Here is a 23,996-nt window from a genome sequence, read left to right as displayed (position 1 = left end):
CGATGTTGATGGAGGAAAGTGATTGATTATATGTTGTTGTTTTCTTTGGAGGTGTTTAAATATGCTTTTCCAAAAGTAACTCTGATAGCAACATTTGGGAACGTATCAAAAGTACTGTTCTCTATTTCTTTTGTTTTGACTAGGACATTATTGTTTTATTTAAAACCCATCCAAACTCATATATTATATATTATATATTATAAAATACAAATTATATTTTATATTATATATATATGGATGAAAATTTGAGATGGTAGTTAGAAAGTGGAGTGGACAAGCACTACCAGTTCTTCGTGAGAGAAGCTGAGAGCAGATGATGGCCATGTGGGCTACCTGTTATGATTGTGACTCATGTAAATGATAGTCCATTCATTTAAGATACAAAAAAAAAAAAAAAAAATATCATATCATTCTATTTGATAAATAATATATTAGTTGAGTTTGAATAATTTATGGGATTTATGAATATTATGTTACATGATTAAGCTTACATCATGCTAAACTCACAATGCAAGTGGGCCTCACAAGTTTTTATTAAAAAACAAAAAATAAGAAAATGGTGGAGCCCACTTGTATTGTGAGTGTAACATGATGTATACTTCATCATGTAACATAATATTCATAAATCCCATAATTTATTAATAGATTGATTAATCTTTTCTTTTTCGTTTTTTCAAAAGGACAATACTTTTTTTCTTGTACCAAAATATTTCATTGATGAATTTTCTAATCTATCTAACTTTTTTTTTCTCATATATACATAATAATAATAATAATAATAATAATAATTATTATTATTATTATTATTTGGGCTTTATACTTTTTCTGCCACTAGAAGAATTTTTTTTGCAGCTAACTTAAAAAAACTGAGCTCCACCATTTTTAGAAAAAGAAAACAAAAGAAAAAAAATGGCCTATTTTTTAACGTGAGAGTAGCAGCAGAAGATGCTTCTTGCAGTGACAGAAGAAGCTTTTTAGCCTTTATTATTTCTACCATATCATTCTATTTCTCATATGTTGTCTGGAGTAGGGGTGACAATACAGGTTTTGACCCGCGGGTTGACCTGTGACACGACTCGTCAAAACGCGTGTCGTGTCAACCCACGGGTGATTACGGGTTGTGTACGAGTTGTGTAAATGTGACCCGTTTTTTTCGTGTCGGGTCCCATGTCAACCCGCACAGTGTCATTTTTTTAATTTTCAATTAAATATTTTATTATATTATTATTTTTATTCATTTATATATTGATATATATAGTCATTGTTTAGTATAGAAAAAAAAGAAGGTACTAAAAATCTCAAAAAACAGAAGCCAATCTATTTTTATTTTTTTATTGTTTTTAATTTATTTATTTTTCAAAAAAATTCACTTTTTTTTTAATTTTAAATTTTGCGAGTCGTGTCATGTCGACCCGTGACCCACAGCGGGTCGTGTCAGGGTTCGTGTTTTGTGACCCATTTACAAAACGGGTCATGTAAAATAGTGTACGGGTCGAAAACGTGTCGTGTCGTGTCGAGTTGACCCGTATTGCCACCCCTAGTCTGGAGTATATATTGCACGCCTGTGTTTCTACAAACTTTCACCAAATACAATATTTTTAAGAGAAATTACTTAATTAGTCTTGATAAATGAAGAATTTATGCTTCATTAATAATTTGTTAAAGAAAGTGATTATTTGAATATAAAGTGTAATTACTTAGCTGTAAAATGTTATGAATTACCAAATTAATTGTATGTAAAATAACTATTTCAACAGAAAAAGAATGTGTTAACTTGTGGTATATTATTTAAAAAAAAAAAAAAATGCCAATGTTTTCTCGCAAAATACGCTTATGAACTAAACACAACACAAATGTCACCTTTTATTTAAAATTTGATGTTTAACCAAATGAAAGATCAAAATCTTTTGGGGACCCAATGGGTGCAGCTTAGTTGGTAACTTGGCGCTGAGTTAGTGGGGTTGGATATGTGTTCGATTCCCGCTGAATGCATTCTTGGGGAGGGGGCTGAACCTTTAGCCATCACTGTTCCCCCGCACTCCGGATTAGTCCCATAGCCGGCTCAAAGAGTCGAAGCTCGTGAGGATACCGGAGGGAGCCAACTCGTCTCAAAGAGATAATTAAGGTTGGGTAACTCCAAAAAAAAAAAAAATCTTCTGGGAGAAGAAAACAATTTCTTTCCCTCTTTCTTTTTCGTTACGGAATTGGAGATCGAACTCTTCGATCTAAATATTTGTTATTTTTTTATATAACCCTTAAAACTTTCATTAAATGAATCCCTAAGAAAGACTTTTTTCCCCTCTAAATGTGCAAGATTGTATGATATTTATAAGGGAGAGTTATACTTACAAATTTTTTGTTTACAAACTACACTATGTATTCTCGAAAGTACATTAAGTTATACTATATACTTCAAGGAGTAAATATTGTAATTTGCAAAAATTTATAATTTTTTTTTTGTAAATATATCCTCATTTTATACATACATATATATATATATATTGAGAGAGAGACACAAAGACTTTTTTTTTCCTTTAAATGTGTAAGCTTGTATAACATATATATCAATCATCGTTATCACTATCACTAGTCTTTTTCCTCAAGTTAAACTTCTGGCATAATTAACCATTCCGTCACAATCTGCTGCTATTATTTGATGCATCACGGCCAGCAATTTCAGAATTTCAAAGTCTGATTAGATTAATTAATAATCCAAGAAAACGAAAGGAAGAGATAGAGAGAGAGAGCGAGAGTCCGGCTTGAGAAATTCTTTTTATATTTATTTATAGAAAAAATGTTTATCTTTTTAAATAACACAACTTGTATCATTTCACTCTCATAAATAGGTGGGACTCACGCTTTTATATTTTTCTGTCCATTCTCTTCTCTTTTATCTATCTCTTTCTCACACTTAAAATGACACAACTTTACATCATTTTAAATGATACAGTTTTCCTTTATTTATATATATATTTGTTTTATGAGTATTTTCTTGTAGAAATGCACGTACCCAATAGCCGCACAAATTCATTGAATCTATCCTCTGCTAAACAAAAACGTGAACATCACATATTTTTTATATTCTTCAAATGGTGATCCTAGGACAAAATCAATAACTTAATTAGTCACATAATCTACATGAAATTTAGCTCTATCTAGCTCAATCGGGTCAGGTAATGACGAACTCCCAATAGCTCAATCACATGATCAAAGGTAAGAAAATCAGCTTGACCCAAAATAAGATAGAAAATTCTTGTTGCAGAATTAATAAAATGTTTCCTTAACGATTAAGAGTCAAAGCATTAGAATATATTGAACAGAAAAGACAAGGCCACACAAGAATCATGCAATTAAAATTTTAAAGTATGACATGTTGCATACGTAAGTGTAAGGAGACATTTTAACACAATTAAATGACTTATTCCACCATTTCTATCAATTACACCAATCTAAACATCAAATCTATTTTATTGAATAGCTAATAATTCTTATGGACCAATGTGAAAAGTATTAAGTATGACATGACCTTAGGTTACAAATTATGTAGTTTGGATTGATGCGTGATTGAGTTTACAAAGAATGAAGGAAAGAGAGGTGGTGGAGAGGTTGAAAACGAAAGATTTTGACCTGTTATAGCAAATGACAAAACAATATTAATAATAATTGTAGACACGGAACTGCTTTTGATGCCTTTATCATTTACTATATGCATATATTGATGCAAGTCATTTTCAACAATTTGGCTTTTGTTTTAGGGATGTTCCTAAAAGTCATTTCTTGCCTCCCTAGAGGACTTTGGACCTCATTGGTGGGCCAGCATAAAGATTTCACTTGCCTTTATACAAGCGCACTGGGCCACATGGTTTTCCCTTCTAATGCTTTTTCTTTTTTTTACTTTTTCTCTTCAATTTCTTAGACTTTATTGCATGGAAATATAAGAATCATGTTTACACTATTCATTCCTGCAACAAGGATCCGCTACCGTATCTTAAGGATACGGCGTCGTATCCTGGTTTGGTTTGACTTTTTTTTTTTAAGCGTGGGACCCACACTTAGTTTGTGTGTGCAGGAAAGTGCTCTAGTCATGTCACATGACAAAAAGCGAACCCATATAATAAGGGATTAATGTTTTTCGTGTTATAAGAAATAATTTTATCTTCTACATACACATAAAAATGTGTGAAGCCCATGTTTTCTCTTTATCTGTCTTATCTTCACATGATTTCACATAGAGCCCACACACTTTTATGTATGAATAGGAGATAAAAGTATCTCCTACACAACATGAGAAACATTGATCTCATGTAATAATACATATTGCATTATCATGATAACATGGTTTTGTCACTTTTTGGAATGTGTCCCATACGCTATGGTGTTTTTCATTTGACAACTTCTTATATTGGTGGGACCCAAAAGTGAGTAAAGCTAGGACTAGGAGGTTGACAAGAAACATAACCATGATGATAATGCCCACTTTGCCAGGGTACTTGATGGTGCTGAATTGCTGATAAGATAAACGCATGTGTTCCACTACTACTTTATGATTACAGAACCATTGAGAAACTTTGCTTTGGTTGAACAACTTTCAAGGGGAAGCTTAACACTAAAGGTCAGTGTCATGATCTGTTTATATTCTTAAAAAGTTATTCCCTGTCTTGTAGACTTGTTGTTTCCTCATGGTTGAGTGGGTTTAACTATTTAGTTTGTGATGGTGAACCTGTGTGTTCATAAACCAGAATCTATACAATAAGGCAAAGCATAAAGTGTTTTCACTTTGTTGTATATACTACTATGGATAAGGGATAAAGGAGGATTCATCAACTGGTATTCTAGGCTTTTATGTAAGTGATGGAGTTTCATTTGACAGGTTTGGCTTTGTTGCTGTTGGCTGTTGTGGTACAATTAGTTGAGAGAATGAGTTAGGTTCTCTGAAAATTAAATTCACTCAATAGACAACTTCTGAGGTTGATCAATATTTCAAGTCTGCTTGGTTGTGTTGTGCTGTGCCTCTTCATAATGTTATTGAGGTTAGGTTTGTTTTTATAACTATTTTTCTTTTTTATTTGGCAAATCAATCTAGCTAAGATTTAATTAGGATGACATTCTGTAGTACATATCCCTTCAAAAGCAGCAGTACTAATTAATACATTTCCCCAAAATCATACTTCAATTTGTATAAAAGTCAACAAAGTTTTATTCAATGTACATATTACCTTATTCTCCATACACTAGCAATCCATTCCAGAGTTTGCTAGACTTTCCTTGACATGCTGATGTATTTCAAGGAAAACTGCAATGAGCTTAGAGTCAGTAGCCTCCAGTATCCTGTGCAGGCCTATTGCTCTGGCTATTTTGCATGTTAGGTTTTGGATTTGGCGATTTTGCTTTGGCTATTTATGAACCAACCTTCACTATTTGAATTTCATGTTTCAGTGTAGTCTTTGTTTCTTGAGCATAGCAATGAGCCATCGGTACTAAATATGAATTGGCCTATGGCTGGTATGTCCCATTAATGTCCTCTCCATTTAATAGGCATGCATGCAGTTCAATATTTCACTTCATGGTTACAGCCCTTTATATGTTAAAGTCTTTAATTTGAAAAGTTTCCATCAAACTCATAATGATGAATTGAGATTTTCTCTAATCTCTGTCCAGTATGCTAATTATAAGATATTCTCCAAATGGTTTTGGACTTTGGATGCTATGTTTTCTCCCATTGCTTATGGTAATTCAGGTCAGGCCATTCCATGATGGTAAATGCTTTTTCATGAGTAATTAGAATGGATAATATGACTGACAGGTAAATAATAAATATGATATTTTCATGCTGGTGAAACAGTTTTTCTTTTTCAGCATTATGTTATGCTATGCAAGTTCACGAACCAGGCTATTCTTTCTTTCTGAAGCACATGGCAGTTTTCCAACTTATGTAGTAACACGGTTACATCTTATTTAATTGTTATATAACCATCTACATGTGATTCCACTGGTTTTCAACGGGGAAGCACAATGCAACATAGTGTTAATTCTCAGGTATCATAATATAATTGAAAAACAATGGAAGGTTATACTATAAGTATAGTGTATTTTTTTATTTATTTTTTGGTGGTTTGAGTGTAGTGTATTTTTTATTAAGGAAGAATTGCTGCTATTATATAGAGGGACAATAATCAACATGAAATTTTTATGTTTGGCATATAAAGACACCTGCCCATAATTTTTATGCAAGTAATGCAGTTTCATTTGACAGGTTTGGCTTTGTTGCTGTTGGCTGTTGTAGTACAATTAGTTGAGAGAATGAATTAGGTTCTCTGAAAATTAAATTCACTCAATAGACAACTTCTGAGGTAGATCAATATTTCAAGTCTGCTTGGTTGAGTTGTGCTGTGCCTCTTCATAATGTTATTGAGGTTAGGTTTGTTTTTATAACTATTTTTCTTTTTTATTTGGCAAATCAATCTAGCTAAGATTTAATTAGGATGACATTCTGTAGTATATACCCCTTCAAAAGCAGCAGTACTAATTAATACATTTCCCCAAAATCATACTTCAATTTGTATAAAAGTCAACAAAGTTTTATTCAATGTATATATTACCTTATTCTCCATACACTAGCAATCCATTTCAAGGAAAACTGCAATGAGCTTAGAGTCAGTAGCCTCCAGTATCCTGTGCAGGCCTATTGCTCTGGCTATTTTGCATGTTAGGTTTTGGATTTGGCGATTTTGCTTCGGCTATTTATAAACCAACCTTCACTGTTTGACTCTCATGTTTAAGCGTAGTCTTTGTTTCTTGAGCTTAGCAATGACCATAATTGCCTCTCCTCTCCTCTATTCTACTATTCCTTAGCAACTTCGTTGAACTACATCTTTCTGAAGTCACTGAGCCATCGGTACTAAATATGAATTGGCCTTTGGCTGGTATTTCCCATTCATATACTCTCCATTTAATAGGCATGCATGAATTCCAATATTTCACCTCATTTTTACAGCCCGGCATATGTTAAAGTCTTCAAGTTTTAAAAGATTCCATCAAACTCATAATGATGAATTGAGATTTTTTTATTTATTTTACTATCAAGGATGCTAGAAAGGTGGCTAGAGAGGAGTAGTGGTAAAGTATGTGATTAAAGGTTACGTGTTCAAATCCAGGAAAACAGTTTCATTGCAAATATATAAGGGTAAGACTGAGTATAAGGATTGCCCTCACCTTACTCCCGCTAGTCGGGATTTAATGAGGAGTGATTTTTTTCTATCAAGTATGCTAATTATAAAATATCTCCAAATGGTTTGGACTTTGGATGCTATGTTATCTCCCAGTAAGCACACCACTGAGTTAGCCCTTAGTTTCACGTCAGGACATTCCAATGATTTGTAAATGCTTTTTCAGGAGTAATCAGAATGGATAATATGACTGACAAGTATATAATAAATATGATATTTTCATGCTGGTGAAACAGTTTAACTTTTTCAGCATTAAGTTATGCTATGCAAGTTCCCGAATTTTTAGTATTTGGCCAGGCTATTCTTTCTGCTTTGTGAAGCTCATGGCAGTTTTCCAACTTATGTAGTAACACGGTTACATGTTAATTGCTAGTTATATAACCATCTACATGTAATTCCACTGGGTTTCAACGGGGAAGCACAACGCAAGATGGTGTTAATTCTCAGGTATCATAGTATAATTGTTTAACAATCGAAAGTTGTATCATAGGTATAGTGTATTTTTATTAAGGAAGAATTGCTGCTATTATATTGAGGGACAATAATCAACATGCAATTTTTATATTTGCCATATAAAGGAACCTGCTCATAATCATGCAAAAGGTCTGCAAGGATCTCCTTCATTGTTGAGCTGAAATAACAAAACTTACAATGTTTCACAAGTATCACGAGGGGATGCATCAGATTCAGTTATTGTACTGATCCTCATAAAAAGGTGTATAGTACTGATACTGAGTGTGATTAACAAAGGGAAAGACCATCCTTGATCAAAATTTATGCTATCATCTTAATAACGGGTACTGTAAATGCCATATTAAACCTAGCTAGTGCTTGATTTGAGTGCATGGGTTAGCCTGCTAAAAAAACTCTTTTGGTTTCTGTCAAGTCTCAAGGGCATTTGGACTTCAGCAAGATGGGAAGACCATTGATAGATAAAAAAAAAAAAAAAAAGAGGGCAAGCTTGGAATAATGATAAAGCTGCTCATTTATGACTGAAATGTCAGAGGTTCGAATTCGAGAAACAGCCTCTTTATACATATGCAAGAATAAAGCTGCGTATAAAGATTGCCCTCATCCCACCCTCGTTAGTTGGGGTTTAATGGGAAGACCATTGATAATGGAACAAATAAGTTTCATCAACTATTTTGGTTATGTTATGGTTATTTATGGGTCAAATGCTCAATTATTTTTCATGTGGGTTTGTATTTAAAAGTAAAATTAACAATTCATGTATATTCAGAATTACAGATTCTGGCATGGGTGGTAATAATGCAATTTCTAATAGAAAAATGTTAAACATGTTGATGTATTAAAATTTGTAGTCAATCAAAGGATATGCAAGAACAGCTTGTTCATTTGATAATGCAATTGCAGTTGCACTGTATTCTCATACTAGCAGGTTCAGAACTTTCAAGTCTAACATTGAACCTCGGGCACATTTAACACTACTATTACAGTATGTTAAAGGATCTGCTACAGCAGAAGCACAGAAGGCAAAATCAGCAAAAACTCGAGCTCTAATGCTCTACTTGCAGCGAGACCAAAAGCTTCAAGCAATAGCCAATTAGTTAGTTTATTATTCTCTGAACACTCTTAGGGAGTTTGATTGTGTGTGGAAAACATGCCACTGTATAACATAGTAAGCTTATTGTAATCTTCAGCATTTCCAGAAATAAGAAATACCATTTCGTAAGAAATATCTTCCTAAACTTTAGATGAAGATGCATTTCTTTCCTGATAAAACCTTAATTTATTGTATTGACGTATGAAGTCAATTATATCATTCAGTGAGACTTAAATGATTTTCATACTTCTGGAACATGGTTTTCATACTTCTTAAATGCTCTGAGCAAAGTTTACTAACATCTTAATCCTGTGCAATTGATTTGTGTACAACAACCAAAGCATTTTACCCTTAGATAGAGTCGACTATATGAATCGAATGACATCATTACCTTATGTAAGAAAACCAAAACTTCAATTAGGCCATTTGATCTAAATCTTTTTTCTTTTTTCTTTTTTGTGATTTTGCTTAAAGTCATTCTTGCTCATGTATTGACGTTTAAGTTCGAACTTTGCACTTTCACTTTAAAAAATTAATTAATGGGCCAATATTGGAGCGCCTTTAATATTGTCTGAAGAGATACTTGGACTTGATTGAGTTAAAAGCTGACATGGCGATACACACACAAGGAACTTGATTGAGGTGAACTTTATACGGGAAAATATATTCTCTCTTGTTAAAAAAAACATGACATAATTATATGAAAAGATCACAATAATACAAAGATGAATCAACGGTTATAATTTTATAACTAGCTATTTTAATATTTTCTCTCTCTTTCTTTATTATCATTTGATCCATTTTTGTATGATTATGATTTTTTACATAATCATGTCATGTTTTTTTTTAACACAAGAGGATCTAAATACATTACGTATCTATATAAATTATTTATAATTTTGCTATAGCTGTATATATGTGTTGTTGAAAAACACCCTAAAATTACAATATACATGCTCTAAATATACAATTTGTAAATTTTAAAACTGTAACCCCATTAGCTCCATTATGCAAACAAGATACTATGCAATGCAATAATTCTCTTGAATAATTCCAGTTCAAAATTGGCGTCAAGATTTACAAGCATCAGAAGTCAATTGCTTACATAGTACTGTTAACATAGGCAGTACCATACAGTTATGAACTTTTTCGAAGAGCTAAAGCCAAAAGGTAGGAGAGAGCCGAATCAACAGATGATAATGCAACAATAAGCAGAGCAACAAGAACAAGAGTAAGTATTGCAGTCCTCAGCTGCAAAGGATTAATAAAGACATCTGAAATCATTCAATACATTTTTATAAATTGAAAAAACAATAAAACAAAACACAATACGGATTATGGTGTGTAACTAGAAATAATTAATCGACAAGTCACTAAGTTTGGTCTAATGGTGAGGAGTTTGGATAGGTTATATTAGGTTATGAAGTTATGTGTTTAATTCCCACTTGTATCCAAAAAAATAAATAATTAACTGACGAGACATACCGTATTACTAAAGCTTGGCCACTCTATGTACTTCAGCTGGCTAGGTTGCTCAACCAAAAACACAAATAAAGATTTTAGCCCCCTAGAAAAGAACAGATAGTTATTAGTATATATCATTGTATTTTTCTATAAAATTCAAATAATAAATTCTAGACTTAAATCACTGTAAAAATAATATCAGTTCATGACAAGAACAGTATTTCATTATACTACTGCACTTTGATGACAAAATTGTTGAAGTTTCACAAATACCGTAAGGCATCCTTGATCAATGTTAGCAAAAAGGGCTCCTGATGCAAATCATCATCAAAACTTAGATGATGATCATTTCTTGCAGCAGACCTCACAAATTTGGAACAAGTATGATTTGCATATTTTTGTTTTATCTTCATTCTGCAAATCTGCCAACACAATACATGCAATCTCAAATGATATATTACCACCAGAAACAAATGCACAGACCCCTAAGTGAAGAAGGGAAAAAGGTAAAAATAGAGAAGACAGATAAGAAATAATTACCATTTGCAGTGTTAGAGAAACTTCTCTGTGATAATTAACTCTCACAGGAAACTTTGGTGGCAGAAAAGGAGTACCATGATGAAGGAAACCTACAACATATCAAGAAAACTAAAGTTAAACAGGAAGCAAAAAAAGTAGCATTCCTAGTAGAAACCTCATAGTTAGGAAAAACCTGAATAGTTCGCTGGCAACGCAGAAAGAACCATCATCTGAGATTTAAATGTTTGCTAATCAATCATAACCAATTCAATATGTGGAAACCTGCATAACCTGACTTGGTTATTAAAGGTTTATACAACATCAATTTGTCTCAAAACCAAAAGCCTTTTCTCCTCATGTTTCTCACATTATAGGCAAGAATGTTAACAATTGACAGAAAAGTAGCTATTGTGTGCAAAAAATAAATAAACAGTAGGCATATATCAACCAAATCAGAAAAGAAGAAAATAAAGAAGGCTTTGATGTGTTGAATCCGTTGATAGCTCATGAGATTGATTATCATCATTCAAAGTGCCTCACACCTTCAATTTATTAAGACTTCATATTCATTAAAAAAAGGGGCGAACCGGAGCAGTGGCAAAGTTGTTCTTTCATGACTGAGAGGTCGTGGGTTCGAATCCAGAAAACAGCCTTTTTGCAATTATGCAAGGATAAGGCTGCGTACAAGAATTGCCTCCACCTCACACTAATCGGATTTAACGGGAAGTGATTTATATTCATTAAAACAGAAAGTAGTAAACACTTCATTATACATAAACCTAGTGAGGACATAAACCTCACCTTAGAGGATCTCTCACTCCCCTGCACAGCTCACATGATAATGGAGCAATTCCTCACACAAAACAGTGAGGCGTGGGCTAAAACGGTTAGGCTCCATTTTCTCTCTTAACATCATTAGTGATTCTCCACCTATATAAACCCACCTTCTCCATATAAGAAGACATACGAAAATAACCATATTCATGAGCTATTACTCTATCAAAATCTAGAGTCACCGTGCCCATACACATTCTTCCTTTCTCAGCCTCGCCAGAGACTACACCTACGGTGTCTCTTACGGAGACTTGGTCCATACCACTGCTACTTCGAGCACCTACATGGCGGGATACAAACCAAACTCCAAATTTACAACAGTTCATCCACCAAAGTGTTTTGGGAAATACTTGCAAACTCTAATCATCCGCATCCCAAGCTTCTAGCCTACCATTATTTGAAAGTTTGATTCAATTACAAGTAAAAATAAATTTCTTTTGAGTAAAAAGTTAGATTACAATATGATGCAAGTTGCTGGGAAACTTGTAGCTGCTCCTAAATCATTTCACTGTTTCAAATGATTAAAGGTAAAATCTTTCAGAATTTCCATCTTTCACTAATGCATTTTCTTCACTTGTACAATAAAAATGAAACCTTTCAGTATACTTTCTAAACATAATTAGTGGCACTCTGACCTCCCATTTTGCATACTAATGGTAAAAGATAATCAGTGAATAAAAGACAATTATCATAAGCACACAAAAAACAGAGCTTGTATGCTTTAAAAGGTTCAATCATCATAATTTATGGTTAATCACTAAACCCTAAATCCTAAATGCAACGGAGAGAGAAACGGTGCGAACCTGCCTGTTGCTACTGTTTGGGTGCTGAGGTTCTTCTTCACGAAATGAACCTGTTTATTTTCCTATTTACTATTTTTCCTTTTTAATAAAAAATTAAAATGGGCCTCTATATATATATATATATTTTTTTTTTGTCATCAACTGAAGGTGGGCTTGCATTTTAGTGAAAATCTTTTTTGGAACACATTTCTTAAAATGGGGCCCAAAATTGAAACATATTAAAATAGGGCAATGTATGTTACTATAGTGGATAACTGTTTTATAGGCCCTTTGACAGGAACAATGCAAAAATAAAAATAAAAATATCACTAATTTAATTTATTTTTTTTGACAAATTATTTACCCAAAGGTGAAACACGCATGGCTGCATAGGAAGGATATGTATTTAAGTCGCGTATCACACTATCTATGACTTGTGCAAAAGTTTGAACAATGCAAGACACATTTTTGCAATGAGCGTTTAAGTCACACATGTTCCCATATGCATCTTGTAGAGCGCGATACATGATAGGTGCATTTTGATTTTTCCACAAGTCGCACGTAGAGTGATACGGACTTGAACATATATATTTTCTATATGTGTTTCACCCGCGTTAGATTAGTAGATAGTTTGTAAAAAAAATTAAATCAATAATATATTTGATTTTTTTGCATTGCATTGGTAAATAAAAAACTCAGTTTTATATCTTGGTATATAAATATACTTCAATTCTTTGTTTTTTCTCTCATAATTACAAAATTCAAACAATTATAGATACGTTGCATAACCACTTTATGGAGTATAATACCTGATAATTCAGATGTACATACATCATTGTTATGTTAATTTTAAAATGTCATTTACTCATAAATGTTTAAAAATTACTCTATTATAGTTATACTGTTTGACTCAGACTATATTCGATTCCTTCGTTTTCAGATTAGAAAAAATTCAGATGCAGTTGGGTGAAGTCAAACTGAATGCCACATTGTTTATTTCTTCAAAAATAATTTTTTTTCCAGCTTGACTCCAACCCCGTAAAAGAATGCTTAATTTATGCCCAATGGCAACGTATAGAAAAGCCAGAAAGTGCTAATATGAAGGACATTAATCGTGTGATTTTTTAACAATGACATTAATTAGAGATAATTTTCTAGAAGCCTAGGGATCTGAGTATAAATAATACTTTGAGATCGATGTGGTGTGCTAAAATATTAAAATATGAAGGGTACCTTGTCCAAGCTACCTAGGTTCACTTATGCGCTGGCACTAATTATTTTTCCAAGCTCTGAGCATACTTTATCAACATCTTAATCTTTTGCAATTAATTTGTGTATTATCAAAAATTTGTTATGTTGCTATAACCCGTTCAGCTAGCAATATTATTTTATTTTATATTTCCTCAAAATGTAAGAGACCTGTTGGGTTATGGCATCTAGTTTCCTAATGCTTCATCTCTACGGTTACAGCATTACATATCCCTCATTAAATGAAATCATGATTATTGACTCCCTTGAATATAATGTCTCGGGTTCCAATCGAATTATTCGAATAATCAATGAATAATATAAAAAATAAATAAATAACAGGATTCACCAAGCAATCAAAGGAATAGAACCTTTTTTTTTATGAGATTGAAGTCTGAGTATATTTAATCATATTATTGGTTACACAAATATAATATAAAAATATTAATGTGATTTTTATCTAATAATTTAAATTTATAGGTTGAATTGATATTTAATATTGTACGGTTGGAGTACATAGATGTGTCCCATAGAGGGTGAAGTATGTTAATATAGGGGATATTCATAGTGGCAATGGTAGAGACCAAAACACCTATGAAGCTTCCTATGATGTGCATCAAGGGGGGGTGTGTGTGGCAAGATGGTTCTACCCAGGGGTAGAATAACAACATGGTCGAAGGTGGAGAAGAAGCCCCTCTCTCCATGTATGAGAGGGGTATTTAGAGAGGAGAGTCATCTCTAGCATGGGAAAGACCGTTGGTCAACCTCCATTGAGTTGTCTCATCAAGCTGCCCACTGTCAGTGTACAGGGGCAGCAGTGCAGGATGAGAAATGACCCAATGATGAGCCTCTATGGCTTGCCATGGGTGCCCTCTAGAAAGTTCTAAACTGTGTGGGCTTTGAGAGGTTGAGCTTATCTGACGAGCCTAAGGTAAGTAGTATCCAGAACAAATATCATATGAAAGCCTTTGGGATTAATTTTAAATAATATTTAATTCTCCCTGCCTCATTTTATTATTAAATAATTAAATATAATGGAATTTTTTACTAAATATCTAAACTTGTGGATTATCCACCCTTTAAGTTTCTTGGGATCTTGTAAAAAGTGGCGTACTAAAAAAATTTAAAATTGTTACAAAAAAAATATATAATATTTATTTAATCGCTTAAACTTTTATGTTGAACTACGATTAACAAGTACATTCATACTTGATATGCACGAAAAAAAACAGCATCTTGCAACATTCCATGTCATGCAACCCAATTTCTTGTGGCCTTTCCCATTCTAGAGTAATTATTGGATGACCACAGCACAATACCTTCATGGGGGTTTGGTTCAAGTTATTTAAAAAATTTCCTATGCATCTCACTTTGGTCTTTTGGGATCACCATGTTTGGTTCAAGATATTGAATAATTTTCTTATCTAATGTATTTCCCTAGCTTTTCAAAAATAGGAAGCAAATGAGACAGAGAGCACTATTTAGAAGACCATTTCTAAGATGGTATTTTATACTTAGATGGGTAAATGGAAAGACATATTCTATTGAAAAGACAAAAAAGACACTCACAAATTTTTTAGTATTATTAATCAATTTTCATAAAGTATGATAAAGGGTTATTTTAGTATTTTTAACCGATTTTTCCATCAATATTTTATCCTCAACCAAACATACACTCAGAAAATTTAACTCAATTTCCCCAGTAATATTTTGGCGTACCAAACAACTTTTTTTAAACTTTCCTACCAAACTCACTTTCCAACCATTTCCCTATCAATTACATTTCTCTAGTATTCAAAAAATTTCTCCTCGACCAAACGCTACCTCAAAGTTATACTTGGCAACGGTTAAATTGACTGCTCATGAGATAATGAGAAGTATAACCTATTTAAAAATTTCAATTTATCCCCAATATGTACCTTAATATTATTAGCTGGTCAAGTACTGAAGCAGCTCTCTTAGACAAGATGGGGAAGGTGTTGTTCGATGATTGGGGCGCATACAATCTTAAGTTTTAATACTATTTTGTGTGGCATGTTACCCTTGTCGAACATATCTTATGCTGTGGTGGAGTAATGTGGTTAATAACACATGTGAGCTATGTTTAGACCAGGAGGAGATGGGGTCCTTTTGGGTGGCTCTTAACTATGGATATGACACCGCAGGTTGAGAAAATAGGGATTCAGATACCCTCTCATCAACAAATTGCTTTCAAGTTTTAACTACAGACGATTTGAGCTCAGTTGGTGCCAGAAATTGAGTAGATAGGAGTGAGGACATATGTTTGATCCTTCATAATACTGTATTTGAAAAGAGTTTAAACCTTAATCCCAATACACGTCCTGAATCGACCGATTCGGGTCGCAAAGCAATTAACCGATTGAAATATCTCAAAAAATATAATTTAAATTTTTGAATATAATATAAAAGTGAATTAAACTTAAAATAGTGTTTGGATTTTATTTGATGTGATTCGATTTTAAAATTAATTTTTAAGTTTAGAATATAATATAAAGGAATATGATCCGTTTACAATTTTTTTTTTGTAAATTACACTAAGTACGACCGGTCGTACACTGCATGATTAAAGTATGACCGTCGTACTTAGTGTAGTTTGTAAATAAAAAAGTTTGTAAATATAACCTGCTTCTAATATAAAAAGTGAATTAAATTCATCTTAATTTAAAAAAATAAGTAAATTGACTAAGCTGGGAAAAGACTAAAAAAACTATTCGCTTAAATTACAATGAAAACTGAAACAGTCTACTCGAATAAGTTTTGTACATGTACATAATTAAAATTTTAAGAATTTTAAAATTAATTAATACTTAACATTTTTAACAAATAATTTCATTTATAAATGATATAAATCTTCAGATGTTGTAATTCTAAATATATTTTAGAGAAATGGCATGTAACACAAAGAAGAAGAAGAGAAATGACAAAGAGCACAAGATTTTTAAGATATGACATGTATGAGACAAGACAAGATCATTTTATAATAATTTTGCAGGCTAAAGCACCATTTTAAAGTTTTTGGACAAAAGAATTGCCCGGTTAAAATTGATTGGATAAGTTTTTCCAAAGTAATGCAGTCAAACATGTCACCTATACTGACGGGACTAGTCCCGTCACTGATACTGACGGGACTCATGCCACATCAGCGCCACGTAGGCAGTCCAATTATCGTAAAGCTTCGGAAGGCCATAACTTGTGACTCGGATATCCAAATCAGATGATTTTTTTTTATTTCACATAACTTTTCAAGATCTACGCAATAACACCTCATTTGATATATTTTATCTCCCACAAACATAGTCTTATGAATAAACACTCTTGTGATTGTGATACAATTGTTACAAATTTAAACTATGTTTGTGGGAGATAAAATATGTCAAATGAGGTATCATTGCGTAGATCTCGAAAAGTTATGTGAAATCAAAAAAAATCATCTGATTTAGATACCCGAGTCATAAGTTATGGTCTTCCGAAGATTTACGGTAATTGGATTGTGCTGACGTGGCACGAGTCCCGTCAGTATCAGTGACGGGACTAGTCCCGTCAGCATAGGCGACATGTTTGACTGCATTACTTTGAAAAAATTTATCCAATCAGCTTTAACCGGACAATTCTTTTGTCCAAAAACTTTAAAACGGTGCTTTTCCCTAATTTTGCATGGCTGTATATGTATTTTAAGTTTACACCTAATAACAATATGTATATACTTCTTTAATCGGAACCTAAGATCACTGTTCACTATACACAGACTGGGATTCAACATATAACAGAGTACATGAAGGATCTTGGGGATATGCTACTCCCATTATAATCGGGGTTAGATTCATTAGTTCATGCATGATTAGAAAATATTATATGATTATGTGGTATGAAAAATTGAAGTATTTAGCGAATAGGCCAGTGAAAGAGACGAATTATTTTACACATTACACATTAGAATTAGATTGATGTAGACAACCACAACCAATGTAGCTCATGATCACATGGGGCTACTCTGTAAGGATTCTAACATCACATGGCTTTGCTCAATTCAACCACCAAGACAAATCCCGTTGAGATATACATTATGTGCCCATATTCTATGTTTCATTTGCATTCCAATTCTAAGTTCTTGTGGGGTTTGCTAGATGAAGCTGTGGTTGCTAGGATACAAACCCACCGAACCAAATAACACTTGTAACCCCAGTATTATTTTCTTTCTCATCTTGCTTTAGTTACGGAAAATTTGAAAGCATGTAGTACCTAGAGTATTTGCTTCAAATAAATGTTTTGTTCTTCTCTGCCTCCTGAATCAATGGGCTTGTGTCATGATGTAACATCAAAATCTTAATTCGGATAAGAACATCATCATTATACTATGGAAATGAAAATTGAATTGAATTAATAAAATTCGAACTGAATAAAACCGGGTTTTATTTCTAGTAGTAGCATAGTTGTTGTTGTTGTGTTTTTGCTATTCAGTACAATATCGTCACCCTTGTTTTGGTATAATGCTCATATCAGCTTACCTTTACCGCATAAGAATAAGGGTGATCATAGTTAAAGGGAATAAATTCATTTAAACCAAATTGCTTAAACCTGAGTTCATCCATTTTAAAACTCTTAAAACATATACTGAGTTTAAATCATAAGAAATCATCAAGCATAAGTTACGAAAAGATGTTTGATAGGTCAAATTTTTTTCAAGAAAGTTGAATCAATTTTACTAATGCTATGTTTGATAGTTTAGTAATTTTTCGCTGACAAAGTTACTAGAACCTATCAGAGACAGGTTAATCATGTTGTCATACTAAGACGACATAATACAACAATAAATAAATCATGCCGCTACTATAAAAGAATGACTCAAAATTCAAGTGTGACCATTTGATTTTAATATACTTAAGCTGATTAACCAAATATTGATTTGAGTATATACAGCCCTTCCTGGTGCAGCCAAGCCACATCATAATCTAACAGAGAATCAATTTGGACTATTCTCAACCTTATATGATTAGGCCTAACTTTTTGTGATAGGATCAAAAGGCACACAAAAAATAACTATATTATACAAACTCCATCCATCAGATCAAATAAGATAGAAAAATGAAATTAATGTGAATTTTTGAGAATTTGCTTGATATGTTTCAACTTAGGCAATATTTGAATGTTACGTGTATAACATAAATGTAATTTTGGTGATTTTTTATAAAATAATTATATAATGTCTAATTTTCTCAATGATAGGGCCTGTTTGATTTCTATTCTCAAATGCTGTTTTTAAGTTAAAAAAAAAAAAAAACTTGTTTGGAAAGAGTTATTTTGAAAAATGAATCCCAAAACATAAGATTGTTTTTTAGTTTTAAAAACTAAAAAAACAAAACAACTTGAATGTTTTCAAAGTTATTTTCTTGTTTTCTTTTTTTTTCGGTGGCAATTTTGTAAATATAAGTACTCATTAATGGCATTTTTGTAAATAAATCAATTTTTTTTAATTTTAAATTACTTTATGGTGGAAATCTTGTAATTATGAAACTTCAATAATGACATTTTTATAAATAACTACAACTTTTTATAACTTTAAAACTAACTATGCTGAAATAAGTTTTAAAGTGTGCATGACAATCATTCTTTTCCTGGCATTGTTTTTTAGAAGAAACAATTTTTTTTATTTCTATGCCTTGTAACAGTTTTTTAGAAAATAAATATGTTTGATACATGTTATACATTTATTCTGAGAATGAGAGTTGTGTTTGATAACACAACAAATAATAGAATAAAAATATTTCTATCAAGCATAAAAAAAATTTGGATCATCACTTTCCTTTTCATATAAAGGTGGCAATTTGGGTTGCCCATCTCAACCCTATAGATGGGCAAAAGAACCAAAAATTGAATCAAACTGTGAACCAAACTGAACCGTACTTAAAATAACTAGTTTTTCAAAAAATAGTTCATAAACCGAACTGGTTTTCAAAACTAGTTCATGAACCGAATTGGTTTTCAAAACCAGTTTATGAACCAAACTGAACTGATTTTATTACTTTATTTCTTTAAAAAAAATTCAGAATAGGGTTGATCTGAACTGGTTCTGAATCGTTTCCAACAGAACCGAACCATTTTCTAATCGAACAGAACCGGTTTTGAATCGAACCAAACCATTTAAACCAATTCGGTTCGGTTCTTCAAAATATTTAGTTCAAGTCGATCCATGCACACCCCTACCCAACCCACCGTCAACCCACCAAAAACGGGGCGGGGCGGGATGATTGGCTATTGAATATGAGATAAAAAAAAAATGAACTCACCCTATTTTAGGTGGGTTGGCAGGTTAACCCACCAACCCCGAATTAAAAAAATTTAATTAAAGTTCAAAATCAATTATATTTTATGAATTTTTTAATATTATTTCATTTTATTTCACACTCCTCTTAATTTTTTCAATCTCAATCTTACATGTATATTAATATTAGTTAAACATTCTTTAGAAAATCATTTGTCTCCACATATGGATAACATTTGTCATAAATAAAGTTTTTATCATTATTTTTTCTAGTAGTATTAAGATAAAAAAACTTTGGATATCACAAAAGCTTAGTGACAAATAAAATACTACTTAATTGTAAAATAATAATAATAATAATTTTGACCCTGTGGGTTAAATCCGTTTTGACCCACTTTTAGGCAAGGCGAGTTGAAGTGGGTTGGTAGGTTGAAAAGCTCAACTCAACCTGCCTCGTTTTGGCGGGTTGACCCTCTAAGCTCAACCCAAATTGCTACCTCTACATATGATGTGGTGGTGGTGGTTGTGGCATGGTGGTAGTGGTCCCGAATTGAGACGGTTAAATTCCACTAAAATAGTTTCACTAGCACCCAAAGTATTATAAAAAAACGAGACCATGATAGATAGATATATCTATATTAATATTAATTAATATTATTTAATATTTCATAAAAACCCAATAAAAATAGAAAAAGTAGTTTCTGCTTTCAAATTCTATAAAACCTCTAATCTAAAATAAAAGGTTCAAGGAAATATTGAATAATAGGAATATTTAAATAGGTTTGATTCTTTATTGGATCATAAAATCCTAGCGACAACGACGTGGCAGTGGCAGTGGCGATGGTGATGGTAGTGTCGAGATGATAAAATACAACGGCGGCGATGATAGTGGCGGCGGTCGTGTCGAGATGGTGGTGATGGTAGTGGTGGAGAGTGATTGAGAGAGACAAATATTTCTCATTTTGTAATCGGGAACAAAAAAGTGGATATTTTTTTATTCTTTTTTCTATTCCCAACACAAAAATTGTACCAGTTCATTCTCAGTGGTGGTGGTCGTGACAACAGTGGCTGCCCCAACACAAAAAATGGGCTTTATTCTAAATTTTAATATTATCCAGCGTTTGACATGTTATTGTATAAGATAGAATAAAGTCCTTTTTGGGTCCCTAACAAAAACACAGTTCTCACTTTAATACCTTACAAAAAAATAGTCCCGAGGTCCCTAAGGGTGTGCATGACAACCATTCTATTTCCTATCATTGTTTCTGAAAAGAAACAATTCTTTTCTATTTCTGTGTCTTGGAACAGTTTCTGGAAAAAAAAATGTGTTTGATAACATGTTCTATTTTTATTTCGAGAATAAGAATTGTATTTGATAACCCAACAAATAATATAATAATATAAAATTCCTATTAAATATAAAAAAAATTGGATCGTCACTTTCCTTTCTATATGGTGTGGTTGTGGTGGTGGCGACGGGGGTGCGGTAGTGGCGGTGGCAGTGATGTGGTAATGATAGTGGTGGTGGTTGTTACGGCAGTGGCTACGGTGATGGTAGTGGTGGCAGCAACGACGATAGTGGTGGTGGAGGTAACGGTAGTGCATGCGACAATGATGGTTGGTGGCGTTGGTGGCAGCGACAATGGTGGCGGTGGTTGATATGGCATCATGGTGGTGGTGGTGGCAGTGGTTGCGGTGGGGGTAGGTGACAGTGGTGGTGGTGGCGATGATGTGGTAGTGGCAGGGATGGTGTAATAATGGCGATGGTGGTAGTGGTTGTAACGCCCGGCCGCTTCAAGAATCAATGACTATCCCCACACACTATCACGAGACTTTTCAGTGTGCTTTTTCCTCACTCGCACACTTCCTGGGAAAACTTCCCAGGAGGTCACCCATCCCAAAATTGCTCCAAGTCAAGCACGCTTAACTATGGAGTTCTTCCGTTCCGAGCTACCGAAAAGTAGATGCATCTTGTTAGTATAGGTAGTACCAATTAATTCTTATAAGTTATTCCCAACTGTACCGTCCCATACCAGCACAGTCTCTGGAATCCCTCTCTTTCGGGTGTTGATTCGATTCATTCATGTACACCCGTCGCTGGAAGCCTGCCAGGAGTCGCTCCTTGTCCATGCCTTTTTGCACCGGCGATCACTCCCCACTCTCGTCAGCGCCTGGGATGTACATGCCCACCAGCTTCCGCCTGGTTCGTCCTCGAACCACCGTACTGGAAGAGAGGCCTGCTCTGATACCACTTGTAACGCCCGGCCTCTTCAAGAATCAATGACTATCCCCACACACTAACACGAAACTTTTCAGTGTGCTTTTTCCTCACTCGCACACTTCCCGAGAAAACTTCTCAGGAGGTCACCCATCCCAGAATTTGCTCCAAGTCAAGCACACTTAACTGTGGAGTTCTTCCGATCCGGGCTACCAAAAAGCAGATGCATCTTGTTAGTATAGGTAGTACCAATTAATTCTTATAAGCTATTCCCAACTGTACCTTCCATACCAGCACAGTCTCTGGAATTCCTCTCTTTCGGGTGTTGATTCGATTTATTAATGTGCCCCTGTCGCTGGAAGCCTACCAGGAGCCGCTCCTTGTCCATGTCCTTTCGCACCGGCGATCACTCCCCACCCTCGTCAGCGCCCGGGATGTTACAGTGGTGACAGTAGTGGTTGTGATGATGATGGTGGTGGTAGTTGGTGGCTGCGGCAATGGTAGTGGTGGTTAGTGACAATGGTGGTGGCAATGATGGTGGTGGCAGTGGTATGGTGATGGCGATGGTGGCGGTGGCGGTGGTGGTGGAGGTGACGACAGTTGTTGCGGTAATGGTGGTGATAGTTTATGGCGGTAGTGGTGGTGACAATGACGGTGATAGTGGTGGTGTTGATGGTGGCAGTGGTAGTGATGGGTGGAGGTAATGGTGATGGTGGCGGTGGCATCATGGTCGTGGGGGGTGGTGACGACGGCATTAGTGGTACGATGGCGATGACGATAATGGTGGCGATGGTCGTGTCGGGATGATGGTAGTGATGATGGTAGAGGTGGAGAGTGATTGAGAGAGATAAGTGTTTCTCATTTTGTGCCTGGAAACAAAAAAACAGAATTTTTTTGATTCTTTTTTCTGTTCCCCAGCACAAAAATTAAACAAATTCATCCTGGGAACAAAAAAATAATCCGGTTTTACCAAACTTGTTTTCTATCCATTTTTGTTCTCGGTAACATAAATTAAAAAAAAAAAAGATTCTGGAAAGGTTGTCATGCACACCCTAAGAAATTCAAAATGGACCCATTAATTAAAATCGTGGTCCCTCATAATTTCAAAAAAAAAAACCACAATAGTCCCTCAAAAGGACTACAATGGATCCACTTTGAATTTCATAGGGACCAGACAACTAATTGTTTTTTGTATGGGACTAAGGTGAGGACCGTATTTTTTATTAGGGAGCCAAAATGGGCTTTACTCAAGATAGGATAAAAATAAATACGTTTGACAAAATTACTCTTTAATAAAAAAAGAGACAGGATATACTTACAACCAAAAAAGTTTACAACCTTTACAACCAACCTAATTACCGATGATTTCCGTCTATCTAACAGTTATAATTTATTGGAAATTAATAATTAATTAATAAATGCGACCTAATAATTTTTAATAAATTATAACCGTTAGATTGACGAAAATCAATGGTGATTAGGTTGGTTGTAAAGGTTGTAAATTTTTTTGGTGGTAAGTATATTCTTTCCAATAAAAAAATTATATAATTTTTCCAAGGGAAAAAAGTAGCTAATGTTACTTTAGATAGTTTTGTCTAATGTTCGCTGAAACGACGTTGTTTTGAGATTGAAAATTTAAAAAATTAGAATGATAAAGACTATTATAACCCTGAAATAAATTAAAATTACAAATACACCATGATTTCCGCCCCAAAACGACGTCGTTTCAGCGAACATTAGATAAAGTTGTCTAAAGTAACTTTAGAAAAAACGAATCCTTTTTCCAAATATGTCATATGATATTAATTTTTATAAAAATCTATTGAGGAGTGTGTCTAAAAAATATATTAATTTTTATAAA

At 33.6% G+C, this 23,996-nt stretch overlaps 1 protein-coding gene and 1 long non-coding RNA gene across 6 annotated transcripts; one reads left to right on the top strand and one right to left on the bottom strand.

Moving 5' to 3' along the window:
- Positions 1-4,484: 4,484 nt before the first annotated feature.
- LOC133312529 (uncharacterized) lies at positions 4,485-9,010 on the top strand. 3 transcript variants are annotated; one of them, XR_009751695.1, is made up of 5 exons: positions 4,485-4,612; positions 4,871-5,030; positions 5,437-5,502; positions 6,254-6,413; positions 7,600-9,010. It is a non-coding gene; the product is annotated as an uncharacterized LOC133312529 (long non-coding RNA). The 3 variants fall into 3 exon arrangements; XR_009751694.1 differs by lacking the exon at positions 4,485-4,612 and having other exon boundaries at positions 4,685-5,030; positions 7,600-7,673; positions 8,626-9,010; XR_009751696.1 differs by lacking the exon at positions 4,485-4,612 and having other exon boundaries at positions 4,685-5,030; positions 7,600-7,673; positions 8,601-9,010.
- A 721-nt stretch (positions 9,011-9,731) lies between these two features.
- On the bottom strand, positions 9,732-12,481 carry LOC133312562 (uncharacterized). Of its 3 annotated transcripts, none has more exons than XM_061513783.1 (6): positions 12,415-12,480; positions 10,967-11,055; positions 10,795-10,883; positions 10,528-10,676; positions 10,276-10,357; positions 9,732-10,041 (listed from the first exon to the last, which is right to left on the bottom strand). In XM_061513783.1, the coding sequence occupies exons 2-6, from the start codon at positions 11,001-11,003 to the stop codon at positions 9,928-9,930; spliced, it is 471 nt and encodes a 156-aa protein (XP_061369767.1). In that variant the 5' UTR covers positions 11,004-11,055; positions 12,415-12,480; the 3' UTR covers positions 9,732-9,927. The 3 variants fall into 3 exon arrangements, with proteins under 3 accessions (XP_061369767.1, XP_061369766.1, XP_061369768.1); XM_061513782.1 differs by having other exon boundaries at positions 9,733-10,041; positions 12,411-12,481; XM_061513784.1 differs by having other exon boundaries at positions 9,940-10,064; positions 12,411-12,481.
- Positions 12,482-23,996: the final 11,515 nt, after the last annotated feature.

This window comes from Gastrolobium bilobum, unplaced genomic scaffold, assembly GCF_033153095.1.
Source record: "Gastrolobium bilobum isolate Gb01-03AN ecotype WA unplaced genomic scaffold, APGP_CSIRO_Gbil_v1 utg20371, whole genome shotgun sequence".
In the NCBI taxonomy this organism is placed as follows: domain Eukaryota; kingdom Viridiplantae; phylum Streptophyta; class Magnoliopsida; order Fabales; family Fabaceae; genus Gastrolobium; species Gastrolobium bilobum.
This window is presented reverse-complemented; position numbering and strand designations above follow the sequence as displayed.